Source organism: Eleutherodactylus coqui, chromosome 2, assembly GCF_035609145.1.
Source record: "Eleutherodactylus coqui strain aEleCoq1 chromosome 2, aEleCoq1.hap1, whole genome shotgun sequence".
NCBI classification, from domain to species: domain Eukaryota; kingdom Metazoa; phylum Chordata; class Amphibia; order Anura; family Eleutherodactylidae; genus Eleutherodactylus; species Eleutherodactylus coqui.
The window spans coordinates 140,541,790-140,562,614 of record NC_089838.1 but is presented as its reverse complement, the minus strand read 5'-3'; the positions used below and the strand labels follow the sequence as shown (position 1 = coordinate 140,562,614).

Genomic DNA, 20,825 nt, shown 5'->3' with positions numbered 1-20,825 from the left:
ACCGCAGCTCCATGATTGCAGCCGGCAAGCCACAACAATAAGCTTTGCTCACCACTTTGAACCCTGCCTCTCAAGTGCCACCACTCTGGTCCTGTCCTCCAAACTTTGTTTATGCCCATGTTACTGCTGTAGGCAATCATTGGCCTCAGTGGTGTACCATACAAGACCACTGAGGCCAGTGATTGGTTGTAGCTATCATATGGATATATGGGCATATCATCACAGAAGTCATGTGACAAAGCACAATAAGAAGGATCAGAGCAGTAGCACTGCATTGATAAAGGACCTAACAGTGAGTACAGCTTTATTAAATTAAGAATAGAGATGAGCGAACACCAAAATGCTCGGGTGCTCGTTACTCGGCACGAAATTTTCGCAATGCTCGAGGGTTCGTTTCGAGTAACGAACCCCATTGAAGTCAATGGGCGACCCGAGCATTTTTGTATTTCGCCGATGCTCCCTAAGGTTTTCATGTGTGAAAATCTGGGCAATTCAAGAAAGTGATGGGAACGACACAGAAGCGGATAGGGCAGGCGAGGGGCTACATGTTGGGCTGCATCTCAAGTTCACAGGTCCCACTATTAAGCCACAATAGCGGCAAGAGTGCCCCCCCCGCACTGTCAGCGTAAAGATCGTTCTCCTCTGGCACAGCTGTAACAGCTGTAGCAGAGAAGAACGATGTTAGCCCATTGAATTCAATGGAACCAGCAATACAGCAGGTTCCACTGAATGCAATGGGCTGCCGGCGATCGCAGGATGAATGGTCGGGAAGGGGTTAAATATATAACCCCTTCCCTGCAATTCATCCAGAAATGTGATACACTAAAAATATATACCGGCGTATAAGGCGACGGGGCGTATAAGACAACCCCCCAACTGTCACCTTATACGCCGGGAATACAGTGGAGCAAAGAATAAAAAGCATTACTTACTTCTTCAGACGATCTGCGCCGCTCCTGCAGACTGTCACTCCCTCCTGGTCCACGGACTAAAGCTTTCTCTATGAAAGGCTTGAAATCCCCGCCTCCAGAAACACAGCCAATCACAGCAATTCAATAACATCACTGTCATTGGCTGTGATTGGCTGAAGGCACGTGTGTTTCTGGAGGCGTGGATTTAAAGCCTTTCGTAGAGAAAGCAATGCTCTGCCGGGAACCAGGAGGGAGCAAGAGCCTGCAGGAGCACCGCAGAACACCAGGAAGGAGTGACAGTCTACAGGAGCGGCGCAGATCGTCTGAAGAAGTGAGTAATGCTTTTTATTCTTTGCTCCACTGTATTGCCGGCGTATAAGGTGACAGTTGGGGGGTCGTCTTATACGCCCCGTCGCCTTATACGCCGGTATATATTTTTAGTGTATCACATTTCTGGATGAATTGCAGGGAAGGGGTTATATATTTAACCCCTTCCCGACCATTCATCCTGCGATCGCCGGCAGCCCATTGCATTCAGTGGAACCTGCTGTATTGCTGGTTCCATTGAATTCAATGGGCAAACATCGTTCTTCTCTGCTACAGCTGTTACAGCTGTGGCAGAAAAGAAGGATTTGTCTTCTATATGTTCTCAATGGGGTCGGCGCTGCTGCCGCCGGCCCCACTGAGCGCATATAGAGACGATTTATGGCCTTTAGAAGGACCGTTGGGGTTCTTGAAGCCTACAATACACCTAACACTCTCCCTATAGCAGCTCCAAAACGATACCACTTTCCCTGATCTCTGTCAGAATACATCCATAGCGAGCCGCGGGAAGGGCAGATTTCAATACTCGGGTGACACCTTATCTCCCCAGCCACTCACAGCAGGGGGGTGGTATAGGGCTTAAACGTTGCAGGGGGAAGTTGTAATGCCTTCCCTGTATTTCAATTGGCCAGAAAAGCGCGCTAACGTCTCACAGAGGAAAGTGAAAGTAACCCGAACACCGCGTGGGGCTCGTTAAGAGTAACGAGCATCCCAAACACCCTAATATTCGCACGAATATCAAGCTCGGACGAGTACGTTCGCTCATCTCTAATTAAGAACATTTTCTACACTTAGAAAAAAAGATATCTCAGAAAGACCTTTTAAGATACAATGTTTTCTATGTTCTCTTTAAGGATCATTCTGGAACCAATTAATATTGTAACTTGAGGGACTATTGTACACTCATTTAGATTGGACGTAAAAGGCACTAATTGTTACTCTCACTTTCAAAATATAAGAAAAAGGAAAAATAAATGTGAATTTGTCTTTTTTTTTAACTTATTCTGTGCTGTATGTTGGTTTTTTTTATCTTTCATGCCATGGAAGTACGAAAGAAAGCAAAATCCGCAATGAAATCCGTACATGACTTGATTGCAAATTTTCATGCAAATTGAGCTGTGGATTGCAGATTTCAAATCTACAGCATGAGTGGAATCCTATTTCTTTCACTGTGAGCGAATGAGTTTGTTAAAGCCCCATTCACTATCATTGTACTGTACTTTTGATGTGGAATTTCAGTATGCAATGAGCAACCGAAATTCCACAATGGGTCAGCAATGTGTGAACACACTATTATGGTGCTTTCACATGGGTGGAATTATTTTGTCAGCAAAACTGGTGATCCAGTGGAACATTCTGCACCATATTCTGCATGGTTATCATGCAAACTCTGATGTGGAATTAAAATGGCTTAAATCTGCTTGCAATTCTGCATCAAAATTCACATTCAGCCGTGCTGATTTTGGTGTTGATTTCTGTACAGGAAATTCAACTGTGCCCTGGCCGTATGCAAAAGCCCTTAGATTTCCCTCAGGTACCTGCGTCCGTAACAACTACCTCTGCAACTCTAATAACTACTATATGCCCTTCTCTGTAATATTATGAGCTAAGCTCTGTTACCTTCATCCGAGCCCATTAGTAAGTGTCAGAATAAGTCGTGCATGGACTTTATAAACGTGGTATTCCGCCCAAGTGAATGCCACAGTGTACTTTGTTTTTCTCCAATATTATACATTTCAATAATGAGGTACATACCTGATAGGTCATCAGTTTCTGAAATATAATTCAAACATGACAAGCAATATGATTGCATTTTCTGTCTTCGGTTTTGAAAAATGATCACCACAACAAAACAGAAAAATGGCAAACTTTGGCTATTGCTCTGACTTAAAATCTGGGGTAAGAGTCCTCTTGAATGCTGAAGTTACACCAATATCTGTGCCTGACAACTCTTTTGGACTCTTTCTAGATGGTCGTAATGTTATAACATTAAAAAAGATAAATAATGCAATAAACACTGTAAATTTGGTAAGGCATAATAACATAAACTTCCAAATTTTAATAGTGGAATGTTTTATTGTATTCATACCATTGTACCATATAATTGGTATATTGTCAATTTTAGGTGTTATTTCTACTAGTGTATAATGTGTGTCTAGAATTAAATTTTTGCGAAAAATACTCCTTTTTGCATATTATAATCTTTTTGTCTCTTGTTCATTTCTTGCAGTTCATCGCCTTTGCTTCCTTGTTCTTCATCTTGGTATCTATAACAACGTTTTGTCTGGAAACTCATGAAGCATTTAATTCCATCATCAATAAAACTGAAGCTGTGAATAATGGCACAGAAATGGTGTCATTAATTGAGATTGAGACTGACCCTGCATTGACATATGTTGAAGGAGTTTGTGTGGTATGGTTTACATTTGAATTTTTAGTACGTGTCACTTTCTGCCCTGACAAACTTGAATTCATCAGAAATCTTCTAAACATTATAGATTTTGTGGCTATATTGCCATTTTACCTGGAGGTTGGACTAAGTGGGCTTTCCTCCAAAGCTGCTAAGGATGTATTAGGATTCCTCAGGGTTGTGAGATTTGTCCGCATCCTCCGAATTTTTAAACTAACTCGCCATTTTGTAGGACTAAGAGTGCTTGGTCACACTCTTCGAGCTAGCACTAATGAATTTTTGCTTCTCATAATATTTTTGGCTCTAGGAGTCTTGATATTTGCCACAATGATCTACTATGCTGAGAGAATAGGGGCCAGTCCAAATGATCCATCAGCAAGCAAGCATACACAGTTCAAAAATATTCCTATTGGTTTCTGGTGGGCCGTGGTTACTATGACTACATTGGGATATGGTGACATGTATCCTCAGACTTGGTCAGGGATGTTAGTAGGAGCACTATGTGCGTTGGCTGGTGTACTTACAATTGCAATGCCTGTTCCAGTCATTGTTAACAATTTTGGAATGTACTACTCCCTTGCTATGGCAAAGCAAAAACTTCCAAGAAAAAGAAAGAAATACATTCCTCATGGACCTCAGGCTAGCTCTCCTACATTCTGCAAGATGGATCTTAACATGGGATGCAACAGCACACAAGTGGATGCATGCCTTGGCAAAGACAACCGGTTGATGGAGCACAACATGTCAGGTATGATAGAAACATAGTTACACGGATACATCAAGTGCAGCTCTAAGCTTTCTTAGTATGAAGTTCCATGTAGGATATTCAAGACATTGGTGCATTTTTTACAAACTTGTAAGTTGGTATTATTATGTAAATACTATGTATATATATATACACAACCATGTAAAATCTCACTGCGCAGAGGTAGATACATATGAAATTAAAAGAAATTTGGGATGTTTTCTTCTATTATAATTTCCTTAAAGCTACTTTCACAATTCTCAGGCACAACTTGCTTGGACACTCAACGGACGTATCCATACATGAACATTAGACAAGAATAGGACATGTGATTTTTTTTTTTTTTTTACTCGGACTATTTGTCCTGGTAAAATAGAGCCTAATTTTTCAGTCCAAAAATCAGACAGAAAAATCATCCATGTGAAAGTAGCTTGATATAGTATATTTCAGCTAGTGTTACATAAAGAAGATGTATCATTTATTGGGAAACCCAATAAAGAAATAGGGAACCAACATTGGAAAACTTTCTCGCTTACAGGCAATTAGTGTGATTAACAAAGGCCTCTAATTTAGTGGTCCTTTAAAGGAAATATCTAATGTACTTTATGCTGCTCTCACTGAGGGCTGAATAAAGTAGTGACGGACATGCTTAATTCAGTGGGCTAATGTGCAGTGTTTTTTTAAGAACTTACAGCTTTGTCCTGCAGCAGAAATGCAGTCCTAAGGTCTTGCTCACGACCTGCAGGTTGCAAGTTCAATCCCCGCTTGGTTCAGGTAGCCGGCTCAAGGTTGACTAAGCCTTCCATTCTTCCGAGTACCCAGCTTGCTGGGAGGTGAAAGATGACTGGGGAAGGCAATGGCAAACCACCCTGCAAAAACAGTCTGCTGAGAAAACGTCACGTTGTGATGTCACCCTAGGAGTCAGTCATGACTTGCTACTTGCACCAGGGGACTTTACCTACCTGCAGCTCACAGCAAGAGACAAGTCCAATTTATTCACAAGCTGCTGCCAGTCCCATTGGAAGTAATGGGATGCAGATTGGATGTGGAATCTCTCAGATTCCGCGTCAAATCCATGGCAAAACTCTGCCATGTAAACAAACCCTTAGGGGATCTCTCACTATCAGCTGCGGCAGAGATGCAGAGAAGGTAATTTCTATCACATCTTCTCTCCCACGTTCTCCTCATTCTGTGACTGCTGCTAATTCTATGTGCATGTAGTGAAAGATTCAAATTAATACTTTACTTGCTGCTTCACCATCCTCCTCTAGCAAATTACCCCCTTTACAGGCAGCTGTTTCCTCCTCCTTTATCAGATCAAAGGGATTGTTTGCTTGTAAACTAATGATGGTCTATCCTTATGTTAGGTCATCAATAGTACATTATTAGGGGTCCATCGCCTGGAACCCCCACCAAACAGTTGTTTGCAGAGTCAGTGCTATCTGAGCTGATTTCTGCAGGAAACAGACAGCTCCATTCTCACTATATTGGCTTAATTGGTATTGCAAGCCAAGTTCTCATTCAGTTCAATGGGAACTTTGCCTGCAATGCCAAGTCTGACCACTGCAGTGAGAACAGAGCTGTCTGTTTCCTACAGAAATTAGCTCAGTGCACAATCCAACCGGCTGGGCCAGAGAACAAGTCATCAGTGGTGGTCCCTGATGATAGAACCCCCACTGACCTACTATTGATGACCTATTCTGAGTATAGTCCATCATTGATTTACAACTCGACAACCCCTTCAACCCCTTAGAAGCAGCTGTGCCGTCTTGTTTTAGCTGGGCAGTAAAAAACATAGGGAAATCCTATTACATGACTGCTAAAATAACTGTATTCTGTATGAAACACAGTTCAAGCCTATGGCTAGGTGGAATTTTTCAATCGATATGGGCCTCACTGATTCGCTGCCCATTGGGATATATTGCTGAAACCTAGAAAGAATAACATATTTAGCTAGTGCCCCTGTCCCCCAACATGTGATCTGAAAACAAAAGACTCAAATAATTGCTTAAATGCAAATCAAACTATTACTTTTGGAACAAATTATACAGTTTTTGTGAAAAAGGTCTGCTGTGTCCATGGATACATTTACTATTGTAGATTGTTTTATGTGTAACACTCAGTTAAAATAAATACCATATTTTTTAGAGTAGAAAATGCACTTTTTAGACAAAAGTTTACTGAAAAGTGTGTGCATCTTATACAGCAAAGATTACCATCGTGCAGTTTCTCCTTAGCAAAGTACAGCAGAGCACAGTAGTAGAGGTGTCAAGGACCTTCCTTATGTCATTACCATGTGATCAGATGCTTGGGAGAATTCCCACCCGGCCTGCAGGCGAGCAGAGCTGGAAAGAGGTTTTTAAACTGGCAACTTCACAGTATTTCCTTTAGGCTTCCTTCACATGGCCATGTTTGCGCCTGCATTGTTGCGTACACACAATATGTGCACACTTAACACAGAGAATAAAACCTATTGATTTTAATGGGGTTATTCTCATAAGCACGTTTTGCGCACGCTTTTTGTGCATGCGCAAAAAATAGGACTCGCTCTATTTTCATGCGTTTTGTGCAACAATGGCCTCATAGAAGTCACTGGAAGCTGCGCAAATATGCAATGGGAAGACTGAAACTGTGCAAAATGCAGGAAAAGAAGGCTGCTGAACCTTATTAGGCTTTAATAGCCAATCAATTTCATGGAAAGGGAGTGTCACATTTGCTGGCGAACTGGCCCAGTGCACTCAAATATTGCAGTAATAGGCGCTGACATGTGCGCAACAGGCTGATTACGTGGCTCTTAAACCATCGTTCATGTGCAAATACGCTGTGACGAACGTCTTTATGGAAACTTTCGTCTGAAGGAGCCTTCAATTATTAAGCAGAGCTGTGTGTGTAGCAGTGCTGCATGTGTGTGTAATTGTGCTGGGTATGTATCAGTGCTGTGTATGTAGCAGGGTTGTATGTGTAGCACTGCTGCGCTGCATGTAACATGTCATAGAGGGAGTAAAAAAATTCTTAAAAAGTACTTTCTGAGTGAAATTATATTTTATTTTTTTAACTGTGCTGGCCATGCTCAAACATAATAAAAATGTGTACTCGCCTGTCCAGGGCCCCGCAGCACCAGCATTGCATCTCTGTTCTCTCCATCAGTCTGTTTACAGAATGTTATAGGCCTTATATAGCCAATCACAGACCTCAGTGGCCCACTTCTGAGATGTGTGATTGATTGCAGAATTTTGTGATATTCTGTTCACAGTCCAACTCTGCAGCTTATAACACATCCGTTGGCTTAAACAGAGGTGCAACACTGGAGTTGCGGGGACCCTGGACAGGTGAGCATAGGCTGTTTTTATTGCTTTTGGGCATTGCAAGCACCATTAAAAAAAAAATACTGAGAAAATCCCTTTAAAATAATAAAACAGCACACACTAAAGCAAAAAGGATAAAGCAGCACAAGCAGACATTTTATACACACATTCAAATGGCTAACAAAATATAATAAACTGCCCACATGTGCGTTGCAATTTGTTTCAATGGTCAAAAGAAGAAGACACACTAAGTTTAACAAGAGTAGACTTTTAGCTATTAACCCCCTCACCTACCCTAGAATTCCAAGAAAGGAGGCACTACCGTAGACTATCAAATGTACTAGTATTGACCCCTCCACTCTCTTAGACCACCAGGAAGATATTGATTCCTACATTTTGTTGTCTATACCTAGGGTGCGTCTTATAGTCTGAAAAATACGGTATATATTTTTCTACTTGTTATCATTTAAATAATATTCTTAAAAGTACATTAAATTCTTTGTAACTCCTTTCTTTGGTACAAATCCTTCCTAAATGTTACTAGGTGAGGATAGTTCAGGAAGTGACCAGCCGCTATCGCCTGGAGAAAGGCACCCGATGAGACGCTCTAGCACCAGGGACAAAAACAGAAGAGCAGGAACATGTTTTCTCCTGACAGCAGGTGATTACTCGTGCAATACTGATGGAGGGATCCGGAAAGGTATGGGCTTTTTTTAATTCTTACTATTAAATTATGGTATAAATAAATTACTATATAAAGGAGAGGTGGGCAATAATTGGCACTCCAGCTATGGCAGTTCTGAACCATACAATTGATTATATTTATACCGACTGAGGTTATTTCATAAAAATGCAAAATTATAAATCTATACATGCAAAATTAGATCTCCAGCTGGTGTTCCAAGGGTGTCTGTCCTTAATATAGTGTGCTATTTATCAAGCTGTTGGAGATATGTGGCTAAGCATTGCTTGTTGCCGACAGATAGTCTGATGAATTTATAAGCACAAGTTATTTAGCTCACTACATAGTGGCAGAAGGAAACGTATTTCATATGCTGCCTATACTGCACAAACCTGAAATTTACATTGAATAATATATATAGATGTAAAAAAAAAACAAAGCATAGAAATGTGCAGAAATGAAGCAGAACTGTGAGTACATAATGATATGAAATGGCAATGCCTATAGATTTTCTTCTGGGTACTGAAAGCATTAGGGAACTTTCGCACGGAACGGAATTGGCAGTGGAATATGCCAATTGTGCAGATATTTCTGCACCAAAATCTGCATGTCCAGCATGTAGATTTTGATGGAGAATTGAATGTGGTTTAATTCTACTGCTAATGCAGCATCAAAATTCCCGTTTAGACATATGGATTTTGGTGTGGATTTGCACAGCGGCAATTTCTGCTGTGTTGTGGAACAATCCCATCCCACGTGAAGGGTTCCTTAAAACCTGTCAAACTCATGCATTTTCTATTCCTTTTGGCAGTCTTCTACTTGGCCCTTTCCAATATTTTATGTATTTTTATGTCATAATGATGGAAGAGAAGTATGGAGTAGACTTGATAGCCAAGCCCATTCCATACGCATGGATTTCAGATGTGTGACAAAGCCTCTTAGATGCCATAGTTAATGTTGACTGTGGCATCAATGGGTTAGACAGAGGAAGTGAGCTCCCTTTGTCTCCTAACTGCCCCTGCCCCCCATGATGTAATGACTGTGTGCCGTTCGGTTTTCATGGAAGCTGGAGTACTAGTAAAGGCCTCTAGGCCTGCTGCAGTATTCTGTTATAGCCAACAATACACTGCAGTACAAAGGTATGATACAGGCAATCAAAAAATCCCATCTTTAAAGTCTCACTAGGAAGTGTTAAAAACTCAAAACGCCAATTTTCCTATTTTTTACGTAAAAATATAAACAATAAAAAACAAACACATAAATGGTATTGCGGCTTTCCTAAACTATAATAATTACTCCACACAGTTAGGCCTTTCTCACATGACTGGATTTGAATTACGGTCCACAAGGACGATCCACGGTAAATCACGGGCATTGAAAGGCATGTATTTTTTAAATTGACTTTGCCCTCGTGGATATAAATTGCGTATTCCGCAAGCAGAAGAAAAATCGGAGCATGCTCCATTTTAAGGCGGATTCCACATGGACGGCCTCCAATTATGTCAATGCATGCATGCGTCCCGCAGTCCATGAGCAATGAATGTTGTGTATGAACGGCGGAAATGCTCGGAACTTGGTATCAAAATACAAAGACAAGCCAGAATTCTGACTGGATAGCAGAGAAAGAGAGAGAGAGAGGAGAGATCACAATCACCTGCGTGCAGTGATACCATTCCCTCCCTGCGATCTTTCTTCCACGTGGATGATACAAAGAGCATTCGTTTACATCAATGCTGAAAACTGAATGTATCTGCTATCTTCCACAACCATACGCAATAACTTTCTGCAATGGATCACAGGTCTTCCGCTGTAGATTTCCACATGTAGAATCTGACCCATTTGTGTGAGCCCAGTTTTAATGCTTTAAAAAACACCTAATTCCAAAATTACTGTTTTAGTCACTTCACAGCCCACAAAATGGAGCAAAAATTGATCAAAAAGTTCTCAGTATCACAAAAATCAAGCTCTCACACAACTCCAAACTAAAAAGGCTATGGGGCTCTGAATTTGGTGACAGAAAGGAATTTTTAAAATAAAAATGCTTTTATTTTTTTAAAGTAGTAAAACATAAGAAAAACTATATATACTATAAATCACTGTGTATGCACTGACCCCTAGAATAAAGGTAGAGTGTCATTTGTACCAGTAAGTGATTGCTATAAAAACAAAACCCTTAAAACAAGGAGCAATTATAATTTTTTAACAATTCACCCCACCTAAAATTTGTCTTAAAAGTTTATCAGCACCTAATGCGGTACATTAAACGGACCCATTACAAAATACAGCTTGTCCCATAAAAAGCAAGTCTTCATACAGCTAAGTCGAGCAAAAAATGAAGGTGAAGAAAACACCAATGAAAAAAATAAAAATGGCTGGGGTGGAAAGGGGTGCTTTTTATATCACCAATATTGAAACTCAAAAGCTTAATATTTGACTTCCAAGACAACAATAATTGCTGTTCCTTTCAATAAGAAGCATATATAGAGACTGTCAGTCACCCTGACTCCAGGATCTTTTTATCACAGCTATCACGTTCATCCTCTATCTCTAGGAGAAGAAGGGCAGATGGCAGGCAAGTTTTTAGCCCCCTCCTTCCACATGTGCTTTAGTTTAAATCCAACTCTTCCCTTCCCAAGTCTATGGGAATTTGCATCTGAGGCCAAATCACCTGTTCTATCCTTGTGTTAGTGTTCATGTCACATCCTGGCTTCTTAATCATGTTATTCCAATTTTGCATTCTTGGTCCCATACTCCCATAGCTATAGTGGTCTGTGTTTTGCACTGAATTTTCTCCACTTTATTCACAGAACAGATTCCTAAAATATAACTTTTATTAGAAAATTTTAAATTGTAGTATCTGGGAAGTCATTGGGGCTCAAATCTGAGGAGACTTCATTGAATACATCCCAGTATATAACATCTTTGTATTCAGGTTTTGAATGCAAACATCACCCAAAGCTCAGGCTCTACACTGCTGGTGTGAGAAATATTGAGCTTAACACACCTATGTACAAGAGTGTAGGACCAGAATACATTGGATACCATATCTCTGATTCCACTGGTTGTGGTTCCCAACATATGGATACACCTCCAGTTCACAGTCTGAGTTATTGGTCCTGATTTACCTCCACAATTGGTACAACTCTGTGTGTGCCTGTGTTGGTTGCTTTTCAGTTTTTTTGTTGTATCCTTAGTGTATGTTTATGTTTTTGAAGCCCCAATCTTTTTAAAATTATCTAATAAAAGTTATATTTTAGGAATCTGTTCTGTGAAGAGACTAGCTAGTGTTTTTGATTCCTACCCTGTGATTAAGCAAATTTTCTCCAGTTAGAATAAAAAAAATGTGCTTCCTTCAGTTTACAGTCTTGAGGCTTAAACATGTGAGTGTGTTCTTCTCCTCTTATAAGGCCATGATTATCGTGGCCACATAATGGGACAAAACCACCGATTTCAATGGTTTCATTTTCACTAGCGGGATTCTCAACCATTGATTGTACAGGCAAGAAAAGATAGGACTTACCTTTGTTAATACTACATGTGGGAAAGTTAGGGCAGCACCTATCTTCCCACTATTTTTTTCTAACTGCTGTACTATGGTGTGGAGTTTGAAAGGACAGCAAGGGAGAAAAAAAAACTCGTTCAGACACAACTATGTAGTTCTGAAGCTGTCCTCATTAAGGAGTTTATTTCAATCATAAATGCAGATGTACCCAAAGAAATCTCAATATCTCCTAATAGAGCTGACTAGTCCATCGCTTGATAAATGTGCTCTTTAGATATTCATGCACAATGAATGATTGTATGGTGTTCAATGTATCGCTTTGCTCCTACTTTTATTTCCTTCATCTCCCAAAGATGTTTGCTAACAAGTTGCTTGGCAATGTATGTCGCTCAGTCTAATCATTTAATCATTTACGTTTCATGTTCTCATTTAATTTTTTTGTCTGATTGTCCTGTAAACATAGTACAATATACATTGTAATGATAGCTCCAGCACTACTGTAAGACACCATGAATTTCTACAGGAATAATAAGTAGAAGATAATGTTCACGTCTAGACATGCCTGACCTGCACAAGCGTAGCTAAATCAGAAATGCTAAAAATTATTTGTCAGTCAATTCAATAAAACTTCTTTGCTTAAAAATACGAAGACAAAGAAAAGGAAATGTAGAATTAAAAGATGCTCTAATGTGAATTGTATTGCTTTTAGCAACATTTGTAACTGGCACATCTGTCTGTTTCTTACAAGTATATGATTAAAGAGCCTCTGTCTTCACCTTTGGGCCCAATGAACCATGTTATGGGGCTCAAAAGTGGGTGAACAGGAAGTCCTGGAAGCTGTGTTCTACACTCACCGGTTGCCCTCTTCTTGCTTTGTGTCCTCTCGAAGTTGGTGATTGAAATGAATGAGAAAGCATGTGCACATAAGAGTCTGAAAAGTCAAGCCGTGTGTGCATGTCAACTTTGTAGGGACACAGTGTAGGAATAAGGCACTCAGTGAGTATGAAACAAAGCTCCCCGGAATCCCTGTTCCCTCATTTTTAGACCCATAATGTAGTTTATGGGGCTCAAAGGTGATGACAGGTTCCCTTTAAAGGAGTATTCCGGTTCTACGATATTTTTTCACGTTTTCACCTGTCCACTGGATGGGTGAAAACTGATAGATGGGTTCCGCTCCATTAATTTCTATGGGGCAGACCAGTGGCTCGATTCCCCCACTACACTACAGGAAAGGGATAATGCATCTTCAACTGTGAAATAGGAAGGACACGGGTTCTCCATTTTTGGGATTAGTAGGGATCCCAGCGAACGGACCCGCACCAATCTATCAGTGTTCACCCATCAGCGCATGGACAAAAACTTGAAAAAATTACTTACAACCAGAATAGCTCTTTAAAAGGGATGTCTGAGAATAAAAAAAATATTACAGCATTCACTTGCATGAGGTTGATCTACAACTTAAGCCACAGCCTGTAGAAAGCAAGTATTATTTTTTTGTCTTTTTAAATCACAGGTAATCTCTTTAAAGAGCTTCTCCAGGACTTTTACTGTTGATGATCTATTCTCAGGATAATTCATCGACAGTTGATGTACAGGTGTCCATTGCTCGTTATCCCAGTTCGTTATCCCACTGAGTTTGTCCAGTGTCAACAGCGCTGGAAGCAGGTCAACATGCAGAGGCCTGGTTTGGTATTACAAGCACAGTTCCAATTAAATTCAATGAGAGCTGTGTATGCAGTACCAAACCTGGCCACTGCAATACAGGCAGAGCTGTTTGCTTACTGCACTGCCTGCACTGACCACGGGCCTGAAGATCAGCTAATTGGGGGAATCTCTAGGGTCGGATCCCTGCTGATCAACTATTGATGTCCTATCCTGAGGATAGGTCATTAACAGTGAAAGACACAGAGAACCCCTATAATTTCAAACTAATTTGGACTGCGTAATTTTCTTGTTTTGTTGTATTAAATTCATGCAACTACAATTCAATGTAGTATTGATATGCAAGCTCATGTAAATTCAGTAGTGCACAGGTACACGTCTGTATTCTTGAAGTTACTAAATCTTTTCTGGGTTAATAAAGCCTGAAAGTTAATATTTTTTAATGAAAACTGTAGTGCTTACCTTGCTAACACAAAGATTTAAAAAACTAAGCCTATTCATTGGAGATAATGTATTAGCTTAGTGAGCTGTGAGACTTATTTATGAAAATTAACACAAAAGAAAACTGTTACATCAATCAACAAGAAAGGATTACAACTACATTCTTGCTCAATTCCACATGTAATACAACTACATTCTTGTGTTGTGCCAATTTTCCCAAGTTAGCCCCTGTATAGGCACAGGACCCATTAGGATACATGTTCACTCTTCACTCCATGTCATGTTGTTACGTAGAACGCAGAAAATGCTCCAGACTAAATACTCCATCCAATTGGACAAAGGTTGAAAAAATAAAAATTGAGCTTATGTGCTGATGTTGTACTGCTATCAAATATTGTTCATGTTACTTGACTGTTACTAGAGAGTTCCTCAGAACTTTCCTACTTTCTCCTTTCAGACTGAGTTGTTTGGAGCCACAGACAAAACATAGTGAAAGATGAAGAACAATTTTGTTTCATGTGAAATGTTTCCATATACAGTAATTTGTTTCTACCTATTCAAATTATTAGCGCTAAAATAAATGTTTAATAATTCAGAATAAGAGTTTCATTTGTCCTTACCTGTCCTAATATTAATAACCAGACTCTTCATCATTAATAGTTGTTTGGGTACTGATCAGATGAGAAAATTGCACTGTGTAATATACTGTAATGTATGCCAAACTGGCTGTGTAAACATTTGCACTTAAGCAGATTCTCGAAACAGATAAACTTTATTCAGTACGGAAAACTTTTACTCTTTGTATACTGACTGACCACTGCATTAGGAACACCTACTCAATGATAGGTTGGTCCACCTTTTAGGGTGATCATGGCTTTCAGACGTCAGTGAATACATTCCGCAGGATAGCGAATATCCTCTATACTCCCCTCGACCCATGCCCACTGCAGCAGCTCTATCAGTTAGTGCACATTTTTTGGATATGTGGGACACATCTTACAACCATTTCCAACATATCCCAAACATATTCAATGGGGTGACAGTCCAGTGAGTATGGGGGGCAAGGCAGTGTGGAAAATTAATTGTTGTGTTCCTCCAAACACTCCCTAGTGATCCAAGCTCAATAACAAAGAGTGTTGTCCTGTTGATAGATGGCATGGTGGTCGAGAAAGACTTCCTGAAGATATGGGTGCATATGGTAAGCTGACAGATCCCTGTAGCGTTCACCATTCAGGGATTCTGGTATAATGACCAATGGTCCTAGGCCATGCTAGAAAAATGATACCCAGGCCATGACACCTCCACCACTAGCCTGTTGAACCCAAACTGTGCACCCATGGGATACAGCTTCATGATGTTTATGCCAGATGCAAACTCGTCCATCCACATGATTCAGCAGGAAACAGGACTTCTTACTCTAGACTGCCATATGCCATTGATGTCTTTTCTGGACCCATGCGAGGCATTGTTGGAGAAGACACAGGGTCATCAGGGGCACCCTTGTCAGTCTTCAGCTGTTGAGCCCCAGTCGAACAGGGTATGCTGCGTGGTCATTGTGAAAATTTGTCTAAGTTCCCTGCTGTTGTACTGCTGGGTCAGTTGGTCCACTGTGGTATGCCATTGCTGAGATACTAGACATGCAGTCCCAAGACTTGCTTCTAGGATTATATGGCCTGCTGCTGTGTTATTCTGTGTTGGATGTCTGGCCATGGTTCTACCAGTCTTGTTACACTCTTGATATCATGGTTCGTGAACAGCCAACAAGTGCTACTGTTTCAGAAATACTGGCGCCACACCTCTGGGCACCAAAATCTGCGGATTTACTCAAGTCACCATGTTTAGCCATGATGGCAAATGTTGCATTTTGCTGCATAGAAGAGAAGTCAGACATTATATGAGAGCGGATCATGATGGGGTCATCATGTGGTACCGCGTTACTAATTACAAGATGTCACAAACCAGCTGTCCCTAATGCAGTGAGCATTCAGTGTATAGGAACTATTGTCCTCAGCAATCCAGTTGCATAGGTTCTTGATTTTTGTTATTGGTAAAATGCTGATTTGAAAGCAGTGATCAAACGCTGCACAGTCCTTTCTCTGGCTGCACTAATCTCTGGTTTAGTAACAGAATTGTTTCTTATGTTAAGGGTCAAGGTGAATAGAGCAATATTTGTACTTTCTGCTTGGACTTTGACCATTGGTTTGGTCCATATTTTGTGGACTCCAATGTGGAGCTAAAATCAATCTATATATCTATTCATATGACCATATTTTTCACACAGTATGCACTACTTTTATTAGTTTTTTTGCCTCCATAGTTGCTTTCATTTGTATTATTTTCTATTGGGCAAATACCGATCCGTATTTGCTCTGTAGAAAATAAAACCATCAAATGCGGAGGCATATACAGATCAAACAATGATGAAATACGGCTGCAATGTCATCTGTAACACATCCGCATTACAGATCCATATTGTGGACATGTTACAATATGCTTGTGTGAAATTGGTCTAAAGAAACATATCACATCAGTGAATGGAAAAAAGAAACAGCTCAGTAGTCTTAAAGAAATGGAACAGATTGTAGTAAGGATATATCCTCTTCTTTTGTTAGTGCAGCCATCTAACATTCTCTAGTAATGCTTGCAGTATGATGAAGCATGCACATTATACTGGTTGCCCTAACACCATTAAAAGTTGTTGCATTGGCAATAGATTAAATCTTGAAAATAGTGTAAATAGGTAAAGTTTTTTTGGGATAAACAGTGTCTGGATATTAATACTATGACCATTGATTTGAAGTGTATTACAGAGGATAACGCTTGTAACCATCAGTAAAAACATAACCAAAACCAAACGTAAACCTAAAAGCTAACAGTTTGTGTCTCTGCTGTACACAATGAAACCTTTGATCTTCGGTAGTAATAGATATTTTGCAGTTTCTTATAATATTCCTATTTTTTGTCTAATACAAAGGTAAGGTTCATTTCATGCTAGCGTGAGGCTACATTCAAATGGACAAACGCGATATTGGGCTGAGAAACTCGGCCCATTATCGCGCTTGCTAACGTGCATTTTTCATTCCGATGCAAGGCGTTTTTCATTCAAAAATGCCTCACATTGTTTCTTTGAAATTGCAATCCTCAGGCGCGTGTTTCACGCATGTCAGAAGATTACCAGTGTTTTCCTTTGATTTCAATGGAAATCATCAAATCGCACTCACATGCACATCAGCATATGATGTCTTTTAAGGTCCCATAGAAAACAATGGGCGAGGTGTTCTGAGGGAATGCCATAAGATAGAACAGGCTGTGATTTTCATCCTGACTGTGAGGGTAAAAAAATGCTCCTGTGAGCAAGTCCATTCAAAAGAAGTTTATTCGTGTGAGCTTTCTGCGTCTCGCAATGCACAAAACTCATGTGAGATTCTCGCCAGTGTGAATGTAGCCTTATAGGAATCTCATTACCTCTCCACAAGCCATGCCATTCTGGGACCTATATTCAGGAATATTTGCCTTGCCTGAATGGAGAGATTTTACACTCAGACCTACCATCTGAGATTGAAAAATTGTTGCATGCTCAATTGTGAGTCTTGTACAAGAATGGGACGTGTATTGTTCCACATATTGCACAACACACAACGGGGTGTCCGTGTACTGAGTGATGCGAGTTGTACCCAAGAATCTTGAGTGCAACTCACTCTCAGCTGTGTGAATGCGGCCTAATACATAGAGATTTTCTATACTGATCATCTTTTAATATTAGGTCCTGTTTACATGTATTTTTGGTATGGATTCTGTGCCAAAATCCACGTTGGACTTCACACCATTTTAGCCTTTAATTTAATGCTATGTAAATCCACAGTATGGTTCGTACAGAGCGGATTTCTCCACTCACGTATTTTAAAATTCTCATCATAGAAGAATAGAATTGGCATGACAATTCTTGACACAGTTTCTACGGATAAACTATGCCAGATGGCTGCATGCACATATACCCCATGAAATGGGGCTAGATCCATCTACAAATCCGCAGAAAGGTTCTGGGGCTCAGCGTAGCATTGTGAATTTAAAGGGTTATCATGCTTTCGATAGGCCATCAATACCTGATTGGTGGAGGTCTATCACTTGAGACTTCTGCTGATCAACTGATTGAAGGGGCCACTTGTCGAGTGGTGGAGCCTTTTCAGTGTTTACATCTGAGCATGATCTTGTCAGTACTTAGAACACCATATTATTTATAGCGGCTGTTGAGTACCAAAGGGTTCTCTTACTCATTTCAAAGGCTGGATACCCTTTTAAGAGTCTTATTATGTCAGAAAAAAATAAGTCTAAAACTTCATAAAGCTGTGTGAGCATGCCTTTAGACAATCTGCAAATAAGAATATGGAACAATACCTCTGCAGCGCCACCTATTGAATGGAAGCATTCCTGTAAATCAATGCTTGACCCTTTATACAGGTCTGTAGAGCAATGATTAGGAATTGAAAACCAAGCCAGAATCCATACAGAGACAGCTGTTTTGTGGTTTTCGCCCATCATCAGTGTGCAGTAGGATCCTGGCTTGGCTAGTAAGAGGCCTATGACTTGGGTTGGGAGGGGTATAATTACTCCTTAGGGAGAGCAGTAAGAAGGTGAGTGAGGATACTTATAAGGCCATCCATCCTTCTCTGGGTAATAGACAATCTCACACCAGTGTTTGATTGATAGCAGCACTGCTTAGTCAATACATGTATACTTTTTTTAAACATTCTAGAACTTTATATGTTGGGAAGAGTGTCTTTAGGCTGACTGCCAGTCTACTTGCTTCATGGAGGAGATAAGATATGGATGCACAAAGAAGCAGGCCACAATCAGTTCACTGAGTATCCAGATATAGACTTCCACACTGGATATACAGTAAATGATTTTAGGTTTTATTTGTGATGCACTCCATGTATTTTTTTAAAAAGAACCTGTTATTAAATGTAAGCACTACCATAAATTAAGTTATGGTAATTATAGTCGTGAAGCTGTGTCTCACACTCACCCGGTACCCCATTCCCGCAGTGTCCCCCAGCAAAATCAGATTGCACACTCCATAGTGACTCTTTTCAGAAGGCACTGCCCTTCCCATGGAGATGAATGGGAATGCTCATGCACAACCTCCTGAAAAGAGTCAAACTGCAGCAATTCGGCACTGGGTGAGTAAGAAACACAACTCCCCAGAGTCCCTGTCATCTAAATTCAAAGCGCCATAACTTAACTTATGGTGCTTATAGTTCATAATAGAATTCTGTTAAAGATATGTTCTAATAAAGGATTGCAGTTTTAATGGCTGCTGCTGGAAACTAGTTGGATATTTCTTCCAACTAGATATGGAGCCTGTAGACGGGAAAACTGCTGAAAAATGCATGACATAGGTGACATTGTGGTCGGAACTAGTGTTATTACTCAGTAGACATGATTGACAGTTTATTCGGAAAATTTAGGTAGAATAACAGGTATGTGGAGTCTTTATATTGGAGTAGAAGAAGTAGGTAGGTATAATAAGTTTTCTTTACCATTATTTTGTGCTTTAAACTTAACAAACATAATAGTTGGCTCAAAAACGATGATACCTTCTCAGATAAAATAAGTAGAAGGTCAATCCTTCTATGACAGTGAAATAAATGTATAAGGTGACATTGTGCCTTGCGAATTTTCAGCTAATGCAGTCAGATTCTAGAGTTCTGTGTACTCCTGTGTTGATTCTCTACACATTACCTTATGGTAATGCCTATGCAGTATAATGCTACATGCACGCCAAACACAAGTGGATTTAACAGAATCTTTACCTTTCTGAAACATGAGTAACTGTTTTCCTCAACTCTATTTGTAGAACATTAAAAGTTGAAAGGGGTTTTGGGCAAATACTGACCAATCCTCGGGATGAGTAATCAATAGTTGACTGGCTGGGGCCCATTAAAATCAATGACAGCTGCTCCTGCAATTACGAACGCTGGTCACTTTACAGGGGTTGAAACTAACTGCTTCCACTCTGTACTTGTGTGTGTTGTGGTGCTGACAGCGGGTGCCTGAACAGCTGATCAGTCAAGATCTCGAGTGCTGGACCTTAGCTGGTCTACTATTGATGACCTATCGGGTGCTCGTTACTCGGGACGAAAATTTCGCGATGCTCGAGGGTTCGTTTCGAATAACGAACCCCATTGAAGTCAATGGGCGACCCGAGCATTTTTGTATATCGCCGATGCTCGCTAAGGTTTCCATTTGTGAAAATCTGGGCAATTCAAGAAAGTGATGGGAACGACACAGCAACGGATAGGGCAGGTGAGGGGCTACATGCTGGGCTGCATCTCAAGTTCCCAGGTCCCACTATTAAGCCACAATAGCGGCAAGAGTGGGCCCCCCCCTCCCAACAATTTTTACTTCTGAAAAGCCCTTATTAGCAATGCATACCTTAGCTAAGCACCACACTACCTCCAACAAAGCACAATCACTGCCTGCATGACACTCCGCTGCCACTTCTCCTGGGTTACATGCTGCCCAACCCCCCCCCCGCACGACCCAGTGTCCACAGCACAAACCAAAGTGTCCCTGCGCAGCCTTCAGCTGCCCTCATGACACGCCACACTCATGTCTATTTATAAGTGCATCTGCCATGAGGAGGAACCACAGGCACACACTGCAGAGGGTTGGCACGGCTAGGCAGCGACCCTCTTTAAAAGGGGCAGGACGATAGCCCACAATGCTGTACAGAAGCAATGAGAAATCCAATCCTGTGCCACCGCCATCAGGAGCTGCACACGTGGGCATAGCAATGGGGAACCTATGTGCCACACACTATTCATTCTGTCAAGGTGTCTG

General features: G+C 40.6%; 1 protein-coding gene across 9 annotated transcripts in view; it reads left to right on the top strand.

Annotated features, from left to right (window-relative positions):
* The window catches only part of KCNC2 (potassium voltage-gated channel subfamily C member 2), a 261,742-nt gene that overhangs the window by 227,313 nt on the left and 13,604 nt on the right, over positions 1–20,825 (top strand). For 3 of the 9 annotated variants that reach the window (XM_066591649.1, XM_066591651.1, XM_066591647.1), the window contains exons 2-4: positions 3,466–4,393; positions 6,033–6,041; positions 8,240–8,395. In XM_066591649.1, the coding sequence (XP_066447746.1) occupies positions 3,466–4,393; positions 6,033–6,041; positions 8,240–8,395 (1,093 nt within the window). Of the gene's footprint in view, positions 1–3,465; positions 4,394–6,032; positions 6,042–8,239; positions 8,396–14,439; positions 14,479–20,825 lie in introns of those variants that run through there. The other 6 variants (XM_066591654.1, XM_066591653.1, XM_066591650.1 and 3 more) reach the window with 5 other exon arrangements.